General features: G+C 44.2%; 2 protein-coding genes across 8 annotated transcripts in view; one reads left to right on the plus strand and one right to left on the minus strand.

Annotated features, from left to right (window-relative positions):
• Positions 1 to 19,819, plus strand: part of LOC103093200 (myo-inositol 2-dehydrogenase-like) — a 28,884-nt gene extending 9,065 nt beyond the window's left edge. Inside the window, exons 5-12 of one of the 6 annotated variants that reach the window (XM_056795962.1) lie at positions 75 to 205; positions 378 to 485; positions 989 to 1,126; positions 2,757 to 2,875; positions 5,445 to 5,601; positions 7,530 to 11,183; positions 17,402 to 18,318; positions 19,452 to 19,819. In XM_056795962.1, the coding sequence (XP_056651940.1) occupies positions 75 to 205; positions 378 to 485; positions 989 to 1,126; positions 2,757 to 2,875; positions 5,445 to 5,601; positions 7,530 to 7,690 (814 nt within the window). In that variant the 3' untranslated portion in view covers positions 7,691 to 11,183; positions 17,402 to 18,318; positions 19,452 to 19,819. The other 5 variants (XM_056795964.1, XM_056795967.1, XM_056795963.1 and 2 more) reach the window with 5 other exon arrangements.
• The window catches only part of TP73 (tumor protein p73), a 230,692-nt gene continuing 214,956 nt past the window's right edge, over positions 10,634 to 26,369 (minus strand). For both annotated transcript variants that reach the window (XM_056795960.1, XM_056795961.1), the window contains 5 exons: positions 22,913 to 23,037; positions 20,955 to 21,106; positions 19,011 to 19,149; positions 17,467 to 17,560; positions 10,634 to 14,480 (listed from right to left, as the gene is read on the minus strand). In XM_056795960.1, the coding sequence (XP_056651938.1) occupies positions 14,160 to 14,480; positions 17,467 to 17,560; positions 19,011 to 19,149; positions 20,955 to 21,106; positions 22,913 to 23,037 (831 nt within the window). In that variant the 3' untranslated portion in view covers positions 10,634 to 14,159. The remainder of the gene's footprint in view (positions 14,481 to 17,466; positions 17,561 to 19,010; positions 19,150 to 20,954; positions 21,107 to 22,912; positions 23,038 to 26,369) is intronic.

A 26,369-nucleotide genomic window follows, 5' to 3' on the forward strand; every position in this document is an offset into this window, starting at 1 on the left:
TGCCTTTCTTTTCCCAGTGATCAGGTTGTGTATGACCTGGGTTCCCTCTTCCTGTTCCGTGTGTCTCTCTCCAGGCGTTTTGATCCAGCTTTACAATTCTTGTACCAGAAAGTCCGTGAGAGCCACGCACTAGGGAGGATACATCGGATAGCTGTTGTTAGCAGCCTCTATCCGGCAGCTTCTCTCAGTTTACTAAGGAAGTCAGGTGTGAAAGACTCACTTCTGGGCAAGTCAGTTCTGTTCTATCCGTGTCAGGTAACATGGACATGCCCTGAGGCTCTTTCCTCATGGCTAGAAAGGCCTGCGGGATGTATATGTTCTCCCTGGGTGCTTCCACCTGGATTGAAACTATCAGCAGGGACTTTCTTTGTTTCCAGGAGGGATTTTTTATAATGCTGCTGTACATGACATGGACATCATTACTCTCTTGTTGGGAGAAAGCATTCCAGATACAGTCTTTTCCTTGGGACATGCATTCTGCTCAGGTAAGAAGCATGGCTTGTCCTGCCACTGGCTGGGATTTCGGAAAAGCGTAAGGTGGCGTTGAATGAATGGAAAAGCATTTATTGAGGCAGGCTTGGGATACAAAATCCAGACACTCTCTGCCCTTAAGAAGCTTCTGTTCTAACATGGTAGTCAGAATGATAGCCTTTGAAACCAAAGAAGCCATTGTGAAAACATGTTACGTCAAATTGACATCGTACTCATGGGATCATAGTCTTAGAGCTGGAGGAAACCTTTGTAAGTCACCCAGGTCAACCGCCTCATTTCACAGAAGAGGAAACTAAGGACTAGAGAGAGGAATTGTTTTGCCCAAGGTCACTCAGTGAGCTAGAAGCAAAGCCTGGACTTGAGTCCAGATTATGTCCTGTGCCAAAGTCCTGCCTCCTAAAGCTTAGTGGGCTGAGTTCTCTGGAGCGGTGATGCTCCCAGAGCAGGACATTTCTCAAACCAGTTTCCTGAAACAGCTCTTCCTTCTGCCCCTCAGACTTGTGGCGTCTCTCATCCAGGCAGAGAGGCCAGGCTCTCCTCATTTGGGGCTGGTGTTGGTGGGACCAGTCACATGTACTGGAAGATTCCCATGAGAACCATCTGTCCCAAGGATGCAGTGCCCAGCTACAGAATTGTAAGCACAGGGTGATTATTAAGAAATGCCCTGGATGGCATCCATTCTAATCCATCCCCATGGATTTGCAGATTATTTTACCAGATCTAAAGGTCTAGTCCCTGGCTAAAGGCAGGACTGATGCTTTAACTGAACTTTATTTCTGTCCCCTCCTCACTCCCCCCCCCCCCAATTCCTCCCACGGCATTCTACATGCAGTAGGTGCTCAATAGATAGTTTATGAGACTTGCTGGAATAGGGACTTTTTTATGGGATTAGATTCTCAATCAAGACACTTTTCTTTAGCCTCATGGATTTAGCATTAACCAAATCATGTACCATCACCACACATTAGTAGGAAACAATACAAGAGTATTTATGGCATATACGTTAGTCTTGTCCTATCGAGCAGGTAGGGATAATGTGCTACTCTTCTGCATTTGGGATAGGTATACCAACGTGAGATGGTCTCTGCCCTCAAGGGGTGCCCATTCTAATGAAGGGAGACGGCACATAGAGGTGGGTCAGTGGCAGGGTAGACAGTAAGGCTGGATGTTTTGGGGAGCTTCAGTGGAAAGGCAGATGGCAGGACCCAACTGTCCTTATGATGAGCCTCACTTGTCAAATTTTTCAGGCCCCCAATGTGGGTGGGACAGGCACCCATTATTTGCCTGGTACGGTGCTAGACCCTGAGAATACAAAGACAAAATGAAACATTTTTTTTGCCCCTAAAGAGCTTCCATTCTTTAGAGGGAGACAGCAGATACAAACATAAGAATATTTCAAATAAATACCAAATCATTTGGGGAGGAGCTGAGCTCTGGAGGGAGCCAGGGATTCTGAGAGCCAAAGAGGAGGGGAGACTAGGGGGAGCCCAGTGTAGACCAGGGGCTGGGCCAGCCTGTAATGAGGGAAAGGACATTGGAATTCAGGAATCTTTCGTCACATGTATCTTTTAGGTACAACAGTTTGTACATTTGAAAAACAGTGATACTGGCAGGATCAAGGTATTATTTATTAAGGCAACAACAAGTATATGGACTTGCTTATTCTATAAGTTAATTATTATGAGGCTGACAGAGATGGAATTCTTAGGGTCACTTTGAGGCCTCCAGAAATCTGTTTCCACAAATTGAAAGCTCCAATTTTCTTTTGTTTGCCCCCCCCACCCCCCAGCAGTGTAGAAGGCTTAAAAAATGCTAAATTATTATTTGATCACAGGTGCCTTCTGTTCCTCCCTGGCTTTCTAAAGAGGATTAAAAAAAAAATAAACTTACCTTCTGTCTCAGGATCAATGCTAAGTATTGGTTCTAAGACAGAAGAGAGGTAAGGGCTTGGAGTTTAGTGACTTGTCCAGGGTCACACAGCTAGGAAGTACCTGAGGTCACATTTGAACCCAGGACCTTTAATCTCTAGGCCTGGCTCTCAATCCACAGAGCTACCTTGCCACCTTGAGAGAGGCATTTTAAATTCAGTTCTTCAATGCTCTCTCTGTAGGGCACTGTGCTAGGTGTCCTGGGCTAAAAATAAACTTGTCCCCGCCTCAAAGGCTTACATCCACTTTGGCTGCTTGATGCTGGGTTTCCAAGAAAAGTCCTGATGCTTCTGTGCGTTCAGCCTTGGCCTAAAGTGACGGCCTCCTTTTGTCCAGATGTGGCCTCTTTGGACGACGTCGACAGCGCCATGATCAGCATGAAGTTTCCTAGCGGGGCCATCGTTAGCCTGGACGTCAGTCAGCACTGCACCAGAAGCTGCGATCAGAGAGTGGAGGTAACCAGCCTTGCTTAAGTCGCTTCTTTCCTGACTGCGGAAGGCGTCAGTTCTGATCGCTCAGGTTCAGGCTGGCTTGTCTCCCCAGTGCCGGGGCCACAGCCTTGGGGGGTCGGCGGCGTGGTTATACCCATTTTACACGGGACGAAACAAGGAGGCAGTGACTCGCTTGGGTCATCCGGCTGGGAATTACTGAGGCTGGATTGAACTCAGGTGTTCTTGACTCCAAGCCTGGTCTCTGATCCTCGTGGCACCCCACCCCCACCCCCCGCGGCTGCTGTATTGCCTTTAAGTTTTGTATGTTTGTCCCAACTTGTCCTCTTATTCTCTTATGTTCTCTTATTGAGAGTCGGGCCCCTCCTGTCCCCCCTTTTCTTTGTTCTGTTCAGACCTAGAACCCCCAAAAGGCCTGCTTTCCAATGAGATTATTTTGCTTCCATATGACCATTGTTGCAAAGATCTCCCCAAACGGGAAGGGTTTTTAGGAGTCAAATTGTTCTTGAAGTGAAATGCTTGATCGATTGCTGTTTAGGGGCTGTTTGAATTCAGTGGGCCTCGGAGGCCTCTCTAGTCCCATAAAGCTTCACAGCTGAGTCCTCCCATCCCAGGCCATTGGAACTTGGAGCATTTTCCTCAAAGAATTCCTCATTGCCTTCTCTCTTGGATTCATTCTGAGCCAGCAGTAAAGGCCACTTAACCCCGGCATCCCTGTGATGCTATTGGCTTTGGCAAGGCAGGAGGGCCCAGCCGACAGAGGCTCTGACGCTTGAAGTGTGGGGCTGTGCCAGGAAGAACAGAACCTCAGACCCACAGGAGATCTGCTCTCTTTCAAGGGGGGAGAGTTCTTCCAGAATTCCAGTGTGGAACACCAGAAATGCTTCTTCTTGTGTTATTTTTACTGAAGCTATTTTCATATGACCTCCATTTCAGCATCCTTCCTCAGTCCTGATTCCTACCCAGGAAGCCATCCTTTGTAACAAAGAGGGGAGGCAGGTAGAACAGACCCAGCCTCGATTCCCCCTGCATGGTCTGTGTTCCCCAGCTGGGCTCGCTCTCTCTCTCTCTCTCTCTCTCTCTCTCTCTCTCTCTGGCTCACTCTCTCTCTCTCTCTACCCCCCCCCCCCCCCTTATTTTCTGTCTTAGAAACAACACTAAGAAGAAAGGCAAAAGAATTAAGTGACTTGTCGAGGGTCACACAACTAGGAAGTGTCTAAAGCCAGATTTTTTTTTAACCCTTACCTTTTGTCTTAGAATCAGTTCTAAGGCAGAAGAGTAGTAAGGGCTAAGCAATGGGGGTTAAGTGACTTGCCTAGGATTACACAGCAAGGAAGTATCTGAGGGTCAAATTTGAACTCAGGACCTTCCATTTCTAGGTATGACTTTCAATCCACTGAGCCACTCAGCTTCCCCCTGAGGACAAACTTGAACTCAAGACCTGTCTTTAGGCTTGGCAATCTATCCACTGAGCAACCCAGCTTCCCCTTGCTCCTCTTTTGCAGTGAAGGATGGAAGGCTCATGATCTTCTTTTTCTCTGAGGCCAAGTAGAATCATTGCAGGGAGGCAACTTCATTTATTCAAGGAAGCAGCATGTCTTTTCTCCCTCCTTTAGAATTAGGAATACCTTGAGTTTCCTTTTTGGTTGAGAATAAAACGAGACCAAGGAATCTTGTGAGAGCCAAGAAAGTGAGAATGAGAAATGGGGCCGAGGTTTAAGGAGTCCTGGCTAAAGTCTCCTAATGGCCTCCTGCCTTGGGAATGAGAATGAGAAAGGAGGGGGGCAGCTAGAAGATGAGATGGGGGAGAGAGATGGAGAGAGAGTGAGAAAGTCTTTGCCATTTTTCACTTCTGTCCCTCCCAGCCCACCTCACCCCATACAACCCTCAGATTACATAGAACTGTTGACAGACCTTTATGCTAAAAGACCTGAACTCTAGCCCATCAGCGGTTCAGAATAAGCAGCCTGGCGGCCCAAGGCTTCTCAGTGTGAGTGCTGGGGCTGAGTGAGAACAGGAGAGACAATGAAGAGCAGGCCTGCAGGCTGACTCTATAGAGGATGGTGAGAGGAGACAGGGAGCGAGGTAAGAGTAGCTGGCACGTTTGGCCTTCTCCCGTGCCCCCTGCACTGCCAGCCTGTAGGGGCCCTGAGGGCAGAGGAACAGACTAGGTAGAGATGGGGAAAGGAGAGGAAAGACGGGAGGGAACTCTCACACTGTGGCAGCCCAAGGCAAGGGGAGCATCCACTCATGAACACTTGTTACTCCAGGGTAGTTACCCGAGTCAGAGAGCCTTCTTGGAGGTGCCACGTCCTGCTGAAATAATTTTGAATCATTAAATTCTGTGTATCTGCCCCTAAACCAGTTGCTTTTTAAAAAAAAAACTGTAGCAAAAAATAGTTTAGACTACAGGCTGTTTTTATCGTTTTGTAAACTCCTCCTGAGGCCTTTCTAACAACCTCATTAAATCTCAATTTCTAGCACATAAGCCCCTCAAACCCAACAACTAATCTATCCCCTTCCCTGTTCCAGGCCCAATGAGTTCTAACACTTTTCTTAAACATGTTTCCCTCAGGTCCATGGGTCTCAAGGAACATTACGGGTCGATAATCAGAACCCCCTGGGGATTATTGAGCATGGAACCTCTGTGTCCGTGTACTCACACACGCATGCCGATCGGTACCAAGAAGCATATAGAAGACTCTTTCGACACTTTCTCAGAGCCCTTAAAGGTTAGAAACATGATTCTTTTTTTTTAATTTTTTTTTAATTTTTTTTTTTTTTTAAACCCTTACCTTCCGTCTTGGAGTCAATACTGTGTATTGGCTCCAAGGCAGAAGAGTGGTAAGGGTAGGCAATGGGGGTCAAGTGACTTGCCCAGGGTCACACAGCTGGGAAGTGTCTGAGGCCAGATTTGAACCTAGGACCTCCCGTCTCTAGGGCTAGCTCTCAATTCACTGAGCTACCCAGCTGCCCCCTAGAAACATGATTCTTAGCAAGAAATTCAAAAGTATTTTACTTTGACCCTAAAGAATCCCTTTCAAACCATCACCAAAGCATAGCCTTCATTGTTCTTGAATTCAGAGCTCTTTGCCAAAGTTACCTTGGGGTGTGGCTTTTTCCTTAACTGGGTTGGCTCTGGTGATAATGCTCATAGCTGGTGTTTATGCTGTGCACTCAAATGTGTCCACCATTAATCATCTCACTTGGGCCTCACAACAACACTGAGGAAACTAAAGGCCAGAAAAATAGTTGACTTGTCCAAGGTCACACATCAGAGAAATGACCAATATAGGATTTGGACCTAGATATTCAGTCTAAAAGGCAGTTACGGGGCACAGTGGCTTTAGTATTGGTCCTGGAGTCAGGAAGACTTTTGCTCATGAGTTCAATTCAGACACAATCTCTTACAGACTGGGTGACCCTGGTTAAATCACTTCACCCTGTTTGCCTCAGTTTCCTCAACTGCCAAATAAATTGGAGAAGGAAATAGCAAAACTCCAGTATCTCTGCAGTTCCACTGGGTTATCCGTGTATCATTGTTCAAAATCTATTTACATATTATTCATATTTGCAGCAGAGTGATCTTTGAATATCAAAACCCTAATCACATCCTCATCAAATTGTGTGAGCAATTGTATGTTTTCCTTTTGTGTTTCTGCTCCCACAGTTCTTTCTCTGGATGTGGATAGCATCTTTCTCATAAGGCCCTCAGAATTGTCCTGGATCATTGCATCGCCACTAATGGAGAAGTCCATTACATCTTATTGTACCACAGTATAACAGTCTCTGTGTACAATGTTCTCCTGGTTCTGCTCCTCTCACTCTGCATCACTTCTTGGAGGTTCTTCCAGTTCACATGGAATCCCTCCAGTTCATTATTCCTTTGGGCACAATAGTATTCCATCACCAACAGATACCACAATTTGTTAAGCCATTCCCCCATTGAAGGGCATCCCTTCATTTTCCAAGTTTTTTGCCACCACAAATAAAGCATCATCCTTGATCCAAAGATCATCCCTGAAAGAAGATCCTGTTTTCTCCTGCTGAAGGCATTAAATTTATTCTCTTAAAAAAAATAGCCATTCAAAAGGCGAACCAATATATTCCTAAACAGAATCAGATTTCTTAGTATTTGCTGAGCCTTCATACCTGTGGATGGCTTAAGATGATGGGCACACATCCTCAGAGGGCATTAGTGGGGAAGAATCAGGGCTGGGCGCAGGGTAGTGACTATCAGTGGCCATGCACTTCTCTTGGACTCCGAGGGTCCCTTCTGATGCCCCTTTAGAGCACTGTCCCATGTAAACAAGGAACACTGAAAACATGACCTTTGCCTGTTCCCAGGAAACCTCAGAACAAGCCACAGTTCCATTAGTGTAGGAGCTTCCTCTCCACCCACAGATTTCAGCCCTTAACATGTCTTCATAGATGACCTCCTTAGTTGTTGTGGCCAAAAATCAGTGACTCATCTCAGAGATGAGATTCTGAAATTAGTGAGGCAGGTCAGTTGGACAAGACAGTCAGTCCATGTCTGGGCCAGCCTGTGAACCCAGAGTCACTCCCATGTGGACCTAGAAAAGACTTGCCGCAGAGCCCAGTGAAGTAATACCTCAGTGCTTCCCCTGAATCGGTTAACCTGCCACCTCTGCCCCTGCAGGAAAAGAACCCCCAGTCATCCCCAAAGAGCAGTTTCTCTGGAGCATTCAATTGGCTGCAGCAGCTGAGCAGTCCTGGCGGGATGGGTCGGCTGTCGACCTACGCAATGAAGGGCGAGACACAGATGCTGTGACATCGATTATTAAGACTGAAATACTGTGAAGAAGGAAGGCCTTGCTGAAGTTTTGCTAAAGAAGGCAATCTTTTATTAATTGCAGTCTTCTGTGACATTATTTCCACTGGAAACCAAGAGCTAGGAATTTGGGGAAAATATATGAATATAGCCCTGATGTAGCAAGTAATTTTCTTAAGCTATTCTGTTAGGCCCAGAAATGAGGCTTGGAGGGCATCATTCTGCCAGTGTGATTTCCTTTGTATTTGAAAGGGGACCCTTAGGGGAGAAAGATAGACACTGTTTTTAAAGAACCCATCGACACATATGCATTATCTATCCAGAGCAATGCACCAACCACTTAGTTTCCACATTATAGAATGAAACAGGTTCATATGAAAGTTGTTTCGGAGTTCTCTTATTTTGGGGGGGGCAGTAGGAGGAGTAGAATGGGTGAAAGAGAATGATACTCCTTTTTCCTCTGAGAGAAGAGAGTAAGATAAACAGTTTAAGATAAGGCTTTTCTCCCCTCCAACAGTCAAGTCTAGATGGGATTGTGTGTAAATATCCCAGAAAAAGAGAGTGCCTTCTCTGCTTTAAGCCAAGTTTTTGGGGTCTCCTTTTCATTCTTTTGTCAGACTTATTGCAAATGTTTTTATATACTTGGAAATTCTTGTCTGTAATTTCCCATATCCTACTTTTTCAAGTAAAAGTAAGTTTTCTAACAAAGCAAAATGTCACTCTTGTGTTCAACGTGTCAGTGTTACTCTGGTCATTTTTTCTTCATGGAAGACTATGTACTCTTTGAAAACCTATTTGGCAACAGTATTACTAAATCTATGATCATTTGTGGGACATATTTTTAACTCAGATCACCCAGGCCTTAGAAAGCCATGTCTTTAGGACACATTTTACAGCCCCCAAAACAGCGGCCATCTTTGTAGGTTAATTTCCTGGTCACTTTTATAGGAAGATGGTTATGAACAAAAACTGACCTCCCTGAGCCCAAAGGCAGCTCTAATGAAAAGTCCTGCAGAGATGGAGACTTTCCCTTCAGCACAGAAGTGCATGTCTGTGGCTGTGGAGCTCGACTGTCTCTTCCTAACGTAAAGGGGAGCATCCACTCATAAACACTTGTTGCTTCCAGGGCTGGAGGTCTGAACTCTAATCCCAACAACCTCTTGGTTTTAGCAAGAAGTAGCTTCCTTTGCCCAGCATGCCCCCCACCCTCCATAGTGGCCCTCCTACACAGATTTGCCCATAATGTATATATATATCAGGGTCTTAAAAATGATACTAAACTCTCTAGGACTTCCAGGAGGACATGTTAAAATCCCATTTTGTGTCTTTCAGAATCACGACTCATTACATTGCTTCACCTCTTTCCCCCTTCTCCCCTACCCTAATGGAGAGGCCTTGTGGAGTGAATGAGCTTCAAATTCAGGAAGACCTGGGTTCAAGTTCCATCTCATGCTGTTTCTGTGACCCTGGGCAAATCCCTTGAATTCTCATTGTTCTAGGACCAAGTTGTAGAGACGGTGCCCTCTTACAATGGGGGAGGGAGTTTTCTTGTCATGAAGCTCCCTCTAGCAAGAAAATCTTAGGTTCAGTCCCTACTGTGAAGCCATCAGGTAAGTGATAGAAGGTGGCACCTTCCTTGGACTTGGGGAAGAGCCAAGGCCTACTAGAAGCTCAATCACTTAGTCAGGTAAGCGACTCAAGTATTTGTGTGTCTTAATTTCCTGGTGGGTCATGTGTAGATGGTAACTACCTCTACTGATGAGTATCATTGTGTAAAAGGGCTTCACATTCCTTGCCTGGAAGGAGCCTTAAAAACAACTTCAGACTACTTGTTTTTCAAAAACATGATTCTCTTTCCATTTATTAATATTATTGCATTGTTATCTGTAGTAATTAATGACTACCAGTAATAATTATAATTTGTTTTTAATTATTTTAGTATTACTATAGACCAGGGGGTATGGGGGAACTTCCAGTATACAAGCTCCCTTCACTGATGCAGAGCTGCAAGCCATCCTAGTCTTAGAGAAGTTAGTCTTAACTGGAGGTCTGTGAAATTATTTTTTTTCTAACTTTTTGACAACTATATTTCAATATAATTAGTTTCTTTTGTAATCCTATAATTTTATTTTTTAAACATCTTCAATTGTTGTTTATCAGTTAGTCTGAGAAAGGTTCTATAGGTTTCACCAGACTTCCAAAGGAGTCCCATGACACAATAAAGGTTTAGAACCCCTCTTCAAATTGCCTAGAAACGCTGAGAAAAGTCACTTGCCTAGAGTCAAACAGCTAGTGTGTTAGAGGAAAGACTTGAACTCTTGGCTCTCTTTTCACCGTGCTATTCTTCTAAATTTGGATTCAGAGGTTTTGCATGTAATACTCAGAATTTGAAGAGAATTGTCCACCAAGTTTTGGGTTCCCAAATGCAACCCTTTTTCAGCCTCTGGAGTTGTCAGCCTACCTGCAAATACTTCCTCCAGTTATTGAAAGTGGCAGCATTCTTGTTTTTAGCAAGTTATAATAAATTTGATCATTTTAACCAACCTAACCATGATCTGCCTCAGCTTCATCTGTAAAATGGGATATAATAGCCCTTATCTCCCAGGATAGTTATGATTTTTAAAAAAACCCTCACCTTCTCTCTTAGAATCAATACAGTGCATTGGCTTCAAGGCAGAAGAGCAGTAAAGGTTAGGCAATGGGGATTAAGTGACTTGCCCAGAGTCACCCAGCTAGGAAGTATCTGAGGCCAGATTTGAACCCAGGACCTCCCGTCTCTAAGGCCTGACTCTCAATCCACTGAGTCACCTAGCTGCTCCTATAAGATATTTGTAAAGCACTTTGCAAACCATAAGGCACTCTAAACTGTAGCTGTGAATATTTATTATTATTTTCTACATTCATTCAGGCCATTTGGTGGCCATATTTGAGCTCACAGAGTTTGGGGAGTTGCCATTTAACCACAAGAAACCTTTCCATTTGAACATGTGCTTTATTATGTTACAAACCCACAAACACAGCTAAAAAAATAATACATTTTCCCAAGATAACATTACCCAAAAAAAGTTAACAATATTGTTGGAATAGATCCAGTAATACTGCCTGAAAAAGCATGATATAACATTGAAAACATGAGTGATTTTTTAAAAAGTCTTAAAGCATTTAAAGTGCTTTAATTTGCTACTAACATAGAAGCACGTGTCTGTTTAACTGAAACACTGGAGAGTTCTTATCCCCCAGATATCAGAAGTCATACCCATGGCTGGTTCTGGTTGAGTTCCTAAAGGTGCCTGATGGGTAAATCACAATGAAATGGCCTGTTTTCCATCAGAGAAGGATCAGGTGGCCTATGTTAAGACCACCATGTATGGCCAATTCAGGGTTGTTTTCTTTTTGAGAGAATAAATGGTTCAGTGGCCTTAGAGGAAACTTCTAGATGGAGATCCAGTGAACTACAGGATCTTCCAGGACTCTTGGGAATGAATGAGCCAGTGCCAAGACCAAGACAGTGCCGGATACAGAGTAAGCACTTAATGCTCCATACCTGTAATACTTGAGGAACCATGGTGAATTCTAGAGAATCTTAGCTAGAGTTTGTCCATTTCTCCCTTTCTTCGGTGTCCCCAAGATTTCCCCCCACTTCTTTGTTTTATTCAACAAGATCCCTAAACTGAAAAGATTATCTGTAGCATCTGTGCTAAGATGTAGAATTTGGGAAAGGTGTTGATTAGATGTGGAGTCACCCTTCAAAAAGGGGGTTGACTGATGATGATGATGGAGTGGTTACATTTTCATCTTGTCTCCTGCATATGAGTTCAGACCCAGGAAGGCAAATTTGCCATCATCTTTCCAATGGATTAGCCATGAGTTTGGCCTTGGCTGTTGGACTTTCTCCTCCCACCCCAGCCTTTAATAATCAGAAAAAGCTCCAGCACAAGTCAAGCCCAGATATCCCAACAGGAGGCTCTTGTGAAAATTCAGCCACACACACACATACACACACACCAAGGCACAGGGAGAAAAATCTGTTTAAGCAATCAGCCTGTCTCTGACCTTCTTAAAATTCGGGTGACCCATTTTATCAGCTGAACTTTATCCCATGAGACAGAAGATGCAACTTTGTCTGGTCCAGAGAGTCTTAACCTGGGTTCTGTGGTTTGTGTTTTTAAAAAGATATCCAATACCTTTATTTCGATAGCATTCATTTTCTTAGTAATCTTATAGATTTTATCCCATGCATTTAAAAACACAAATCTGAGAAGGGATTTCCTTAGGTTTCACCAGGCTGCTTAAGGGGTCTATGATGAGAAAAAGGACATGGATATGTGTTCTGGTTACTTAGCAAGAAACGTCCCGGTTAGCCTAAGAATTAGGCTATATGAATTGTTACTTATCTGCCAATATTCCCTTGTAGAATGTAGCTCTCATGGACTTTTGCCTTATAATGTCTGCTAATTCATGATACATGGACCCTTTATTTTTAACCCTTACCTTCTATCTTAGAATCAATACTAAGTATTGGTTTTAAGGCAGAAGAGTAGTAAAGACTAGGAGTTAAGTGACTTGCCCAGGGTCACACAGCTAGGAAATGTCTGAGACCAGATTTGAACCCAGGACCTCCTGTCTCTAGGCCTGGCTTTCTATCCACTGAGTTACTTAGCTTCTTTACAATACTTGGATCCTTAATAATTGCTTACTGAGGGAAAAAAATGAATTAATTGGCCCAGGGGACCTCTCAGGGGATGAATATCTGGACCAGTACTTTGAATGTAAAATACTCCTTGCCATATCATGCCTCTTTATTTTTTCTCCTCTTGATTTTGAATGCCACCCACCCTTCTCAAGTCAGATGAGCACAGATGACATAGGAAAGCTGTTCCCATAAAAGAATATAGGGAAAGAGACCAGACCTCTTCATTCATGGGTACCAGGGAACTCCCAGATGAATAAACTCCCTCCTTCAATGCAGGTTGACACCTTCTCTGCCACTTAACAATCTTTGAGAACTGCCCAGAGCATTAAGTGGCTCGATTACTTGTCCAGGGTCATACATGGAAAAGAATGCCCAGATTCGGTTGCAGACACGTCGTCTCTCTTTCCACACATGGTGGTGCCCTGACTCAGAATCAGGCCTGTATATTCAAAGGTCCCCAAGTGGCGAATGTATTTTGTTATCAATCTTTCTTTAGCTCATCTTGTTAGCTGAAAACCTGCTAAAAAGCTGGGCATGAGGCCTTCACCACATGTTGAAAATGAAAGTAAAAAAAAAGAGATCCTGAACTTCAACGTAGAAAATGTTTCACATTATTAAATATGAACAAATGCCAATAGTGTGAGAAATACGCTGTCCATCTCTCTGCCAAGAAGGAGTCACCTGGATGTCAGTGTTCGAGGCCACAGCATTCCAGTGAGGTCATGGCGGTCAGTTTCCCAGAAAAGATGGAGCACTTTGGTAATCCATCTTTGCTCACTGAATTCAGATGCAAATAGAAGTCACCTCTTGGGGGACCAGAGTGGGATGGAGGTGGAAAATATGGAAGCCAGGGGTACAGGAGGAAAAAAGCAAATTCAAAAAAGACTATTTGATTCTTGGTCAGACTGGCCATAGCTTCTGAAGAGATCTGATTCGGCCCTCAAACCTGCTAATAGAATGGTCTCGACCGGGCTTCATGGGAGGAAATGAATCAGCCACTTTGAAAATGTGCTTGAAAAATCGATGATTTCCATTCTAAAGCAGCTTAGAGATACACAGACAGTGTTTGAAATACAATGACATAGTCAAGCTTCTTTGTGGCTCTGCAGAACTGAAGGACATGGAAAAATACTTTTTTATTCGTTTGTTTGGCAGTCCATCAGGAAGGCAGATCCCTCTTCACAAAGGGTCTGAAAGCTGGCAGAATCCCTACAGAAGCTGAGATGCAAAAGGCTTAATGTCAGTTTTCATGATGACACTGTTCTTCCCCATTCAGATATATCTGAGTGGACAGAAGGAAGGTGGAGGGCAGAGAAAGAGCCTGTCCCTCATTTTTATATTAATGATCTTCCTGTGAAATGTGATATGTACTGTACAATTAATTGATTAGATGCACAAAATGAGTCTGTGCAGGGCTACGAAATATCTACAGAGTATTCGGGCTAACCATTGTTGGGCTGCTCTGAGGAACTTCCACCCTCTCTCCCTCACACCTCTCCCAAACTGAAGGACATCAGAAACATTTTCCTGGAAGAGGGGCTCAGCAGATGGACAGACCACCCTGGCTGGCCCTGAGCTGCTAATAGCTCAAACTCCAGTCCTGGGTACAAAAGACTAAAGAAAAACAGAGCAAACCCTTTTCCAGGGGCTTAAGGTTGTAAACTCTTCCCCATCTCCCATACCTGGAGTTTTTCTTTTCTTTTTTTTTTTAAGAGTGTTTCCTTTGGAAGCCAGTCTGGTTGGGGAACCTCACACTTTTGGAAACCCCCTACCCTGGATCTCCCCCAGCCTTCTTTTTCCCATCCTCAGTTTATTTCACTATCTGTGAACTCTTCTTTAATGGACTGTTTGCGGGATTTGCAATCAGGGAGGTCAAAACCAAAGTCTGCCCACTCGTCCGCCCCACTACGGTTGGGAATGGTGATTGTGTGGCGGACTCGGAAATGCACAGCCTCCATCACACGCTGGCGCTGAAGCTCCCCCGAGCTCCCGATGGAGATAGTAGAAGCATTGCTACTCGAGCGGATCAGCTGCTGGGCCCCGTAGTCATGGCTTTGCTTCAGCTCCTGAAGACCCCTCCAGATGGTCATTCTGTACTGGTCAGGAATCTTCAGGGCCCCGAGATCCTGTAAGATCCAGGCAGCAAATATACCAAGATTAGAGGGAGATGGAGTAGGTAGGGCAGGAGCAAGAGAAAACTGTCTTCTCATCCTACTGGGGACTATCATCTTCAGTGATGGGAGTGGAACCCCAACTCTGGAGCAAAGCCAAATCTTGGTCATTATGGGGCCATGGAGAGCTTAAAAAATACTGCATGCTGGCCCAGAAATACCAGGAAGTAAGTGGGAAAGTCTTATGGGTTCCCACCCTAGGGTGAATCATTCAAGACAGCAGGTGTCTATAATGGAACTCCCAATACAATAAGTCAATTTATATTGATTGATTGATTTCATACCCAAAGTCTCCTTAACAGAACCCAACTCCCAGTACCGCTCTCTTGAATAAACCAAATGTGTGTGTTCCTAGAGATCTCAATGGTTCTGTAGGAAGTGAGGAGAGGCATTTCAGAGAAGCGTCCATGGGAAGGCAAAGCCTTGGGCTTCTCTAGTTTATGGTGACATATATATGCCATCTGATTTGGGAATACCGACTGAAATGGAACTCGGATATAGAAATGAAATTCCAGATAGCAACTGTCAACCACTCATTTCTGTGACTGTGACTGGAAGCCCAGTGGGTATCGGTGGCCCAGGATATTGCCAGGAGAGAGAAAACAAGGAGGGTAGGCAATCATTAATCTGCAGACAGCATCCCAAGACTGCTCCTTTAAAAAGGGCAGGAGAGAGGGAATAGACCAGACCTATGGATTCAAGGGCAACTTTGGAAAGAGTTAATGCAGTCCCAAATCCATTCCCAACACAGATGTTAGAAACACAGGCATCACACTTGGTGAGATGGGAGTTAAAACTTTCACTCAGACACAGCTTGGCAATTGGATAGCCCCTGAACTGGATCATAGGAATGGAGGCCAGGAGACAACAGTTTGTTATTCAACACACAGACTGGCTCACTCATGGAATTAGTGATGACAGCATTTGAAGGCTGAACCTAAGCAGAGCTTGGCCCCATCTACCAATGACAAACCATCGTCTCTCCTTTGGGGACGGCCAGGGACAAGCCACAGCCTGGCAAGAACCCCGAGTGGAGTAAGCCTAAAGAAAGCTGGGGATGCCCACAGAATCCAAGGCTGTCATTTGAGTTTGTAGGAATGAGAAGACCTGGGCTCAAATCCCAGGTCTCATTAATGGTGGCTATGTGACCTGGAGCAAGTCACAACCAGTTTTTTTATTTTCTCATCCACAAAATGGGGATAATAATACACACAATACTTATAGGCTACCGTGCCAATCTTAAAGCCCTATACTGGTGTGAGCCATTACAGTAAATCTCTAACTAAAGCAAGGCAATGATGATAAAAACCTTGATAATAATGCGATCCAAGCAGATTTTTAGCTCAGTAGAACCACATTCCAATTCATTAGGATAAAAATAGTGTAATTTATTATTTAGACTAAGAATAGTGGCACTTCTTTGTTTTAATCACTATCTCTAGGACCCTATCAATTCTATGAACGGTAAATCAGAAGTCATCTAATAGCTATGTAACCTGAAGGAAAGAAGCTAACCTCTGGGTCTCAGTTTACTCATAATTCTGAGAACTCACATTATACATTGCTTTAAGACTTACAAAAATGCTCTAAAATAATCTCTGAGGTCCCTTCCAGCTCTGATATTCTACATTTTAGATTTCCCCTGACGCCTGACATTCTATGTTCTAAGGTCCTGCCTGTCTGATGTTCTATGTTCTAAATTTTATTTTCCTTTTTTAAAAAAATCCTTAATTTCTGTCCTAGGGACAACTCTGGGCCAGAAGGATAGGGGCTAGGTGACTTGTCCAGGATCACACAGCTAGAAAGTGTCTGAGATCAGATTTGAACCCAAGTCCTCCTGACTCTGAGCCTGGCACAGTTGTGCCATCTAGCTGCCCAGTTCTAAGTTTTCTCTTAGCTCTGACCTGCTGTGTTCTAAGGTCCCTCTCAGCTCTTGACATTCTACATTCTAAGTTCCTGCTCATCTCTGCTATTCTGTGGTCTAAGTTTTCCCCAGCTCTGACCTGCTGTGTTCTGCTGTTCCTCTTGGCTCAGATTCTGTCTGACACCATCAACTGGGAATTATTGTAATGTTATCGATTGCTATTTCTCTTGCATTTATGTAAACTCTTTCTGTTTCCAAAGCACTCACATTTGAGCATCCCCAAACCACTGTGAAGTGGGTAGGGCAGATGGTGGCATTTCCACTTGACAGATGAGAAAACTAAAGTCTAGTGACTTGCCCAAGGTCACACAGGTGGTGAGTGGCAGAGGCCAGAATTAAATCTGAATCCTCTGAGGAGAAATTCTCAATGTTCTTTCCACTAGCCCACAGATGCCCCAGGGATTGCCCTGTTGAAGTGAATATAATATATTTGAACACAGAAAGTCTAGTTCTTGCCATCTTGTACCATGTGTGGTCTGAATGCTGGTCCATGAAGATGGAAGAGTCTGTGATATCATCTTGAGTGTGGGCAACCCATCTATGACTTAGGAGATAAATCCTATGGAGTTGCCCAAGATATTGAGAAGTGAAGTAACTTCTCCAAGGTTGAACAAGTAGTCAATATGTCTCATAAATAGGACTTGAATGCAGGTCTGTTTGACGATGCCATGCAGCTCCTCAAAATGCAAGTATTATCAATTAACTCCACAGTTTTGTTTTTTTAGCCAAATAAATCAATTTTGAATTCGTTAGGATTGGACTTCCAAGTCATGCTAAGGTCAGGGGAATGGAAGCCCCAGTTTCTTATAAGAAGAAAAGACAGATGGAAGCTCAGATAGGGATCAAGAAATCTTTTCCTCCTCATTAGAAAGGAAGGAAGGAATATGATCTTTTCCTTTCCATGAGCCCCGTCTCCCCTCCCGCCATCTTTGTCTTTGTTTTTCTTTCCTAGGTATTGGGAACTTAGAACTGGTACGACCAATGGAAAGAAGAGCTCTGCCTAAGGAAGGCATTTACCTCTATGGTTAGATTCTGAAGGTGGTAAATGTTCTGCAGCCCTTGGGATGTGAAATACTCGATGCAGTTCGGACACCCCAATCCTGTTAAAAAACTGAAGAAAGAGGTTAACTTCTTAGGGATGTAAGCCCTGACCTCGTATTGCCAACCCTCAGGGATGGGCTGATTCTTTTCAGTGATGCACACTGGGACTTTTCCTTGGGCTCCTTCTTTTAACACATTTTTCAATGCCTCAGGACTTAGAGACGCATCAGACTTCAGATATTTACTTAAACATGGAGAAATATCAATAGAGCAAGTCCTTGCATCTGCCCCTGGTTAACTTATTTTCATAGTCTAATGGATTTAGATGTCCGCTAGTCCTACCCCTGCATTATACAAATAAGGAAACCAAGGCTTATAAAAGTCAAAGGACTTGCCCAAGATCACATAAGTAGTAAATAGCAGAGCAAGGATCTGAGCCTAGATTCTCTGTCTTTCTCATATTGATTAACAATGTGAATAAGCCAAATTAGAGCCCTTCAACAGTCTCCCTTCTAGCACCTGGAATCATTCCCTCTTTCCAGATTCCATTAAGAATCTGTGGAGTGGACAGAGAAAAATGGATCCTATCACATGAGTAGTTCTGCCTACCCTCAGTCTCATCATTAGCTATCTGCCCATTTAAGCTGCCTCCAGGGATTGTTGTCATAGTGAGTCTAGCCTATAAACCAGTAAGACCCCCATTTTGTTTGTACAAGGAGGGACATTCTGGGGATCTGGGGGACTTTATAATGGCCTCTACCTGGGATCCTTTCCCAGCCTTTTTCCTCTCCCAGATGTGCAGGACTCTCTTGGAGCCCAAGTAGACAGGTAAGCATCTCCTGGAATATAAGGATTGTCTGCTATTTCTTGGATTCTCATCCATATGCTCCAACTCCCTACCTCCTACTGAATAAAGGCCTCCATCCACAGCAAACATTTTCCAAATAGCAATGACCTAGCGATGACCACTCATTGTGTGGAGTATCCCCAAAGTCTTGGTGAGGTGTTGATCGCTCTACAACTTTGGGATGTCCTTTATGGTTCATGTGCCCAACACTTCCTCACTCAAACTGTAGCCCTGATCTCTAGTCCAGAGACAGTTCAGTGGGCCAGGTCTCAATGATACGGCTCTTACGAAAAATAGACTTGAGATTCCCACAGTCCCTTTGGTGTGCATGGAACAAAGGGGTCAGCCAAGGTCCTAAGTGTTAAGGCAGAAGTAAGTAGCTCTAAAATTTCAACAGGATGATGCAGTGATGGGAGAGAGGAAGTTTCTTAGCCTTCAAGCACTGAAGCCACACGTCTCCCTTGATCCCAGAGTAAAAAGATAACCCTGGCAGTGATGGACGTGCAGTGATTTCTTAGTTAGAACTGCTGATCCGTTAGTGGAACTGTAGCAACAGACAGAATTGAGATTAGTGGACAAGAGAATGAGGCGGAGTGGAGAGGGGGACACCAGGGGAGACCAGCTATCACACGAGACCACATGCCATATGGGAAGGACCCAGAGATAGGTGTACCTGACGAGGCTGGGGTCAGCGTTGTATGGGGGAGGAGGGGTGCAGTGTGACCCTGAGACCATGGCCTGGGAGGTATGTCCACCATTCATTTCACCATTGGACTGCATGGGGTGACCGTGGCTATTCAGCATTCCAGGGCCTGTGGACAGAAATGGCAAAAGCTGCTATTGGCAAGGAAGGGAGAAACCTCCTTGTTTTACCAGGTGAGAGATGGGGGAATGGGGAGAGGAGTTCCCTGGCATCTTTGTGTCTCCCCCTTCTTTCTGAGCCTGTTGACCCATCCCTAGAGCCTGGTCTCCCCAATGCCTTTCCCCAAATGACTTTGTATTCATTTGCATGCATTCTCATCTACTTGGATGTGTATAATTTATCTCCTCTTTTAGAGTGTAAGCTTTCCAAAGGCAGGAACGATTTCACTCTTGCCATTCATTGCTTCTCCAGAACTTAGTACGGCGACTAGCACATACAAAGCACTTAAATGCTCGTTGAAGCTGTGGATTCTCAGATCAAAGCAGAAGAGTTGACGGAGTGCCCTAACACATCCCAGCTTCCTCATCCCCAGCCCTTCTGGAAAAGCAAAACCAGCCAGCCAGCCAAGCAACCAACCAAACAGAAGAAAAGTTGCCTTTCACCTCTTCGCCTTAGTCCCTCTTAGGGCCAAAAAGGATATTACCTGTACACAGTTTTCTAAAAATGATCTTTGCGTGTATCTCTACTATCCAATCCAGCCTTTTCTGTTTTGTTTAGAGTTATTTCTTTGCACATCTTACATCAATTTTTGTATTATAGTTATTTCTACGGGTGCCCTAGATGGATTTTTGCATTAGTTATTTCTGTGGATGTCTGAGTGAGCTACATGAGTGCAGGGATATTTTTGCCCGGACCTCTGATTTCATAGGTGTGGGGAAGCTCCCAGTGTGGAAACTCCCTTTACCAACAGGCAATGACTTGATAACTTATAGTCTTAGAAAGTCCCATGGTTACTGAGAAGTTAAAGATGGCTTGCCCAAGAACCCACAGTCAGTTAGTATTAGAGGCAAGAGTTGAACTCACATCTTCTGGACTTCAAGGCCAACTCTTTATCCAATGTCACTCAGACTATTGGATTGAGTTCCATTGAATTGATTGTATCTCCTTGAAAAACAGAGTCAATGTTCCTAGCCTCTCCCATCTCTGCCCATATGGGAGTGATCATCCCCCGCTCCCTCGGTTGGAATCCTCTCCTTAAAATCTCTGTGACTTAAGGAAATGCCTCAGTTCATGAAGCTGACTATACCTTCCTCAAGGGCAGGGGTGGCTTCATTTTTGTTCCCAGCACTTTCTACTGTGCTTGACATTCTTAAGAAATGTTTATTGAATTCACCTGATTTCTCCTTATCCTCTGTCACAATCTACCTCTTTGGATACGTGTCTGTACAAGTTATAGCCCTTTCCACTCCCAAAAGAATGGAAATTCTTGGAGGGGAAAAATTGTTATTCTTCATCTTTGCGTCCTGTAGCAACTTGCCCAGAGCAGCTGCTTAATAGTTGTCGAAATTTCTATTTTAACAATAAGGATTTATGGAATTGATTGACTCATTGAAAAGAAGTAATAAAAAACTTGCCCTCTTATTGTAAGGGATTATTAGCAAGAGCTCAAAAAAACCCTAACTGGTTTTTCTAGGATCAGAGCACTCAGCAGATAGCCAGTTTTCCTTCACCAATCCGACAAGTCAGTCCTTTCGGGTCCTCACCTCCTTCCTTTCCCAGGCAGGTTTGGGTTGGGAGGCAGGAAGACCATAAGGAGGCCCAATATCTTATCAGCGATACTCTGAATGTCAATATTTCTACCTGCTCTCCATCATCCCATCCATCTGCATCCACCAGTGCGGTTCTTTATCTGAGCTCCCTGGACCACTCTCCTTCTGCCTCTGTGTCCAAGTACCACCATCAAAGCAGGCTTACCCATGGGCCCCAGGTTGGGCCCTCCTGAGGAGCTATGCTGCTGAGGCTGCCCCACGAGCTGGTTGACCGAAGGCAGTTTGTTGATCCCCCCATGGACTTTGTTCATCGGCGAGAGGACCGGGCCATAGGAGGAGGGAGACTGCAAGTGACTCCTGCTAAGGAAATGAGAAGAGTAAAGAGGCGATGCCCCACTTGGGAACTCAGGAAGCCTTTCTTAGACCCTCAGCCTACTTCTCCAGATAACGAATGGATTGCCCTTTCCTCCCCCTCGCATCTTTCTACATCCCACTGAACTGCCCTACTTCTCCCATCTCTGCCCCGTTGCATCTTGCTTAGAGCGCTCTCCCGCCTTGCTTTTCTCTCTGTCAATCCTTGGGTCTCTCCAAGGCTCCATCCTAGCACCATGTCCTCAGGGCAACTCCTCCTCATCCTCCTGCCTATTAGCGCTGTCTCCCTCATCTTCAAATGATCATGGATACATTCATGAATGTGTGTGTATAAAGACAGAGGCATGATTGCATCTATACATGTAGCTAAACATACAGATACACACTTTCTCTATGCACATGTATCATGCCAACAGTGTGTATTATATGTAGAGATGTATATACATACATATTAACACCCACATATATAGCCATACATATCAAATGCATACTCCCCACACACACCCTTTCTATGTACGTGTATAACCACTATACATGTATGTGTCTATACATGCATATCTAGGTGCACATACATTTACACACATGGGTATTCATATGCACACACAATTTGTGTACATGTGTGTTATTGATGTAGACTGTATATTGTATATACATGTATCTATACACACATCTCCATGAGAACATACATATACATGCATGGGTATTCGCACACATCTCACACATACTTTGTGTAAATGGTTTATCCCCTAGTAGACTTTATATTATACATGTATGTGCCAACACATGTAGACAATTTCAGTGTATGTATAACATATCTACATACATGCATACAAACGCATCCTCGATTTATGTACATGTTGTATCACCCCAGTAAAATGTAAGACAGAAGACAAAATCTGTCTTGTTTTTGCCTTGATTCCTCCAGTGCCCAGCATGGCAGCTGGCATACAGGAGGTCCTTAATAAGCGCTCATTGATCAAATTGAATGAATAAATACACTTCTCTTTCTTTCCTCTGCCCTTACATAGCTTAGCTCTTCGGATGTCTCTTTTCTTCTTCTTATTCTATGCCAATATTTCAAGGCTCCCTGGTTTCATCAGGATATGGGCACCATCTCCCTGGGTACGGATTTCAAGGCTGCCACTGTTCGGTGCGCTGCCAGGGTTGGAAAAACTCACCGCCTAGTGGCCAGCTTGCTGGGGATGAGCCGTTCGTTGGCATGAGCTCGCCTGGTCTTTGGCTGGTGAGCACACTGCCAGGCACTGGGTCTGTACCTGGAGCCTTCCCAGACTAGGATGGTCGCAGGGTAGCAAGGAAAGTTTGCAAAGCTGATGGACAACAGCAGTGATGCTATTGGTGATGACGATCGTGCGTTTAGGTTTTTGCAAACAAAAACCTGGTGAGCTCAGTGGTGCAATTATTATTTTAAAGATGAGGAAATTAAGTTTGGAGTGAGTGACTGGCCCATGATTAGAAAGCGAGTAGGTACCATATATACAGCATTACCTTTTACTAGTCTAAAGAACAAGAGACTTCAAAGACATGGATGGGTGGAGTGGAGGATGGATAAATGGATGGATATGCATATGAAGGGATAGATGGAGAAATGGATGAAGAGAAAGGAGGATGAATAGAAGAGAGGATGGATAGATGAATGAATGCATTAAAGGGAGAATGGATGGGTGAATGTAGAGAATGGAGCATGGATGGCTGGGTTCGCAACTCTACAGATGGATAGAAGTGAATGGGAAAGGGGTCAGAGAAAAGACAGGAGGAAGTACTAATACTCACGGCCTCTGGAGGAGCTGTTGTTGCTGCTGCCGATAAGAGTCAACTAGTTGTTGAGGCACCAGGTCCACAAGCTCCAGGCTCTCCTTGATTTTCATCAATATTTCAAAGTTCTCTCTACCACGTACCTGGGTGGGGAGGAAATTAGGACAGAGGAGGGAAGCTTGCTGATGCATGAGTAGCCTACCCTTTGTATGCATGCACAGGACTAGGTTCTGGTCTAGGAACCATGCCTCTGGTCACCTAAGGAAAACAGAGGACTGGGCTGGCTTCAGACTGCAGATGGCTTCCCACGATAGGAAGGTTGGGAAGGATCAGCAGGTCCCCAAAGAATCTTTTCATTCCCCCAGTGCCCCCCAACTTTAATCCCTCTCTGCTGCCTTTACCATTCCTACTCTATCAGAAAGAGGCCAACTAACTCCATCTTCCATTCTTCTTTCCAGGGAGGTTCCAGTTCATTATCTTCTGTGGTCCTTGTACATGTATTCTATCCTCTGATCACACTCTTGCCACTACCCAGAATTCTGTTTCTTCCTCACTTCCAAATCCTACTCATCTTTCCAAGACCCACAAAAATGGTATATCTCCAATGAAGTGTGACTACTCCTCCGCTCCAAAAGAACCTCTTCCCTATGCTGTGCTACTGTGGAGCTGATATTATTTGAATCACAAATTTTCACCTTTTTATCATACATTGTATGATACTGTTCTCTCGTGGGTTTGGGCTTTGTTGTTATTCAGTTGTTTCTCAGTCATGTTCCATTTTTTTTTAAACCCTTACCTTCCATCTTGGAGTCAATACTGTGTATTGGTTCCAAGGCAGAAGAGTGGTAAGAGCTAGGCAATAGGGTTAAGTGACTTACTCAGGGTCACACAGCTAGGAAGGATCTGAAAGGCATTCATTCATTCATTCATTCATTCATTCTTTCACTGAGGGAGAGCGATCACTCTGCCCAGAGACTGAGCCTGAAATGTTGAGGGAGACCTAGTTTTTTTAAAACTCTTACCTTCCATCTTGGAGTCAATACTGTGTATTGGCTCCAAGGCAAAAGAGTGATAAGGGCTAGGCAATAGGGGTCAAGTGACTTGCCCAGGGTCACACAGCTAGGAAGTGGCTGAGGCCAGATTTGAACCTAGGACCTCCCGTCTCTAGGCCTGGTTCTCAATTCACTGAGCTACCCAGCTGCCCCCCATGTTCCATTCTTTAAAAAATGGCAAAGATCCTCAAATGATTTGCCATTTCCTTCTCCGGCTTATTTTATAGATGATGAAACTGCATCAGACAGGGCTATGTGACTTGCCTGGTATCATACAGCTAGTAAGAATCGGAGGCCCCATTTGAAATCAGGAGGATAATGAATCTCCCAGACTCTAGGGCTGGCACTCTATCCACTGTGCCAACTAACTGCTCAAGAGCAATTTGGAGCATGTGAACTTGATTTCTCCAGACTACAGATGCCTTGAAGGCCTAGTCCATGCCTTTTCCCTTTGTCCCTGTGGTACACAGTTCAGTGCAAGGCTCATAAAGATGCTCAATAATTATTTGTCTACTAATCTGGGTCCTCATCCATCTTGTCTGGACATTAGCCTCCTACCTGCTTTCCCAGCCTCCAGGCAATTCTCTCTCCAATTCATCCTCCACAGAGCTGTCATAATCATCTTTAAAAAAATGTTTTTAAGCCCTTTCCTTCCACCTTAGAATCAAGACTGTATATTGGTTCTAAGGCAGAAGGTCAGTAAGGGCTAGGTAATGGGGGTTAAGTGACTTGCCCAGGGTCTCACAGCTAGGAAGTGTCCGAGGCCAGATTTGAACTCAGGGTCTCCCACCTTAAGGCAGATGTAGCACTATGATGCTCTTCTGCTTAAAAACTTCAATGCCTCCCTATTGTGTCTCAGATAAAATACCAATCTCTCAGCCTTGGTTTTAAAGCCCTTTCCAATATGGCTCCAACCTACCAACTCCTGCCTTGCCTCACATTACTCTCCACTCTCCCCGATCCAGCCACACTGCTACTACTTAACCTGCTCTCTCATGCCTTAGTGCCCACATAGGCTATTTCCTCTGCCTGAGATGTGCCTCCTTCTCATTCATACTTTTCAGGTGATTTCTCTTCAAGGTGCAGGCTCAGATGCCACAGCCTTTTTGAGGCCTTCAATGCTTCAGCCACAGCTGAAGGTCTTCTCTCCTTCAAATGTCCCTAGAGCACTTCGCTGTATCTTGCATTCATCCTCAATTACCCTTTAATGTTATGCTCTTCATAGGTATCTCCCACTTCCATGTCTTTGCCCAAGCTGTGCCCCATAACTGGAACATGCTTCCTCTTCATCTCAACTTCTAGGAATTTCTAGCTTTCTTCAAAACTCAGCTCTAAAGGGGCTTAGTGGATTGAGAGCCAGGCTTAGAGATGGTGGATCCTGGGTTCAAATCTGACCCTGGGCAAGTCACTTAACTCCCATTATCTAGCCCTTACCACTCTTCTGCCTTGGACCCAATACACAGTAAGGGTTAAAAAAACAAAACACAAACACAGTTCTAGGGCCATCTTCCTCATGGCTTCCTTCCCATGGCCATCTTCCCTGGCCTTCTTGGTTGGGGCTGCTCCTGCCAAAATGATTTGGTATTTGCTGTATGTGTATTGTGTATCTCCTTATCTGAGCACAAATTATGTCTCCCAATACAATATAAGTTCCTTGAGAGCAAGGACTCTTCTGTTTTTGTATCCCCAGCACCCAAGACAGTGCACAGCACATGGAAAGTCTTTAATTGCATGCTTCATTTTGATTTTTAAAAACCACTTTTATTGATATCTTTTGGTTTTACATTGCCAAGATTTCCCCCTTGGAGAAAATGCAGGTTCAGTCATTTAATCCTCTTGGAAATGAATGTAGCTTCCTTGAAACGAATTATTTTTGTTTTCGTACTCCAAAGATCTAGCAAAGGAGGAATGGCAAAAAGGAGCACCATAGTCCACAAAATGCTGGGTCTAGAGTTAAGAAGACTTGAGTTCAAATTTAACCTCAGACACTTACTGGCTGTGTGATGCTGGGCAAGTCACTTAACCTCTGTTTGATTCCTTCCATCTCCTTATTTGCAAAATGGTGATAATCATAGTGCCTTATCTCCCCACCCAGGCTTGTTGCAAGGATCAAAAGAGATAATCATTATAAAGTACTTAGCCCAGTGCCTGTCTTGTAGTAGGTGTAGTATAAATGCTAGTTATTATTATAGTGCCTGGTGCATAGTAGGTATCATATAAAAGTTAGTTATTATTATAGTGCCTGGCGCATAGTAGGTATTGTGCAAAAGCTAGTTATTATATTCCCTGGCACATAGTAGGTGTTATCTAAAAGCTAGTAATTATTATAGTGCCTGGTATTATATAAAAGCTAGTTATTATAGTGCCTGGCGCATAGTAGGTGTTGTATAAAAGCTAGTAATTATTATAGTGCCTGGCACATA

The sequence above is a fragment of the Monodelphis domestica genome, chromosome 4 (genome assembly GCF_027887165.1).
Source record: "Monodelphis domestica isolate mMonDom1 chromosome 4, mMonDom1.pri, whole genome shotgun sequence".
Taxonomy (NCBI): Eukaryota; Metazoa; Chordata; class Mammalia; order Didelphimorphia; family Didelphidae; genus Monodelphis; species Monodelphis domestica.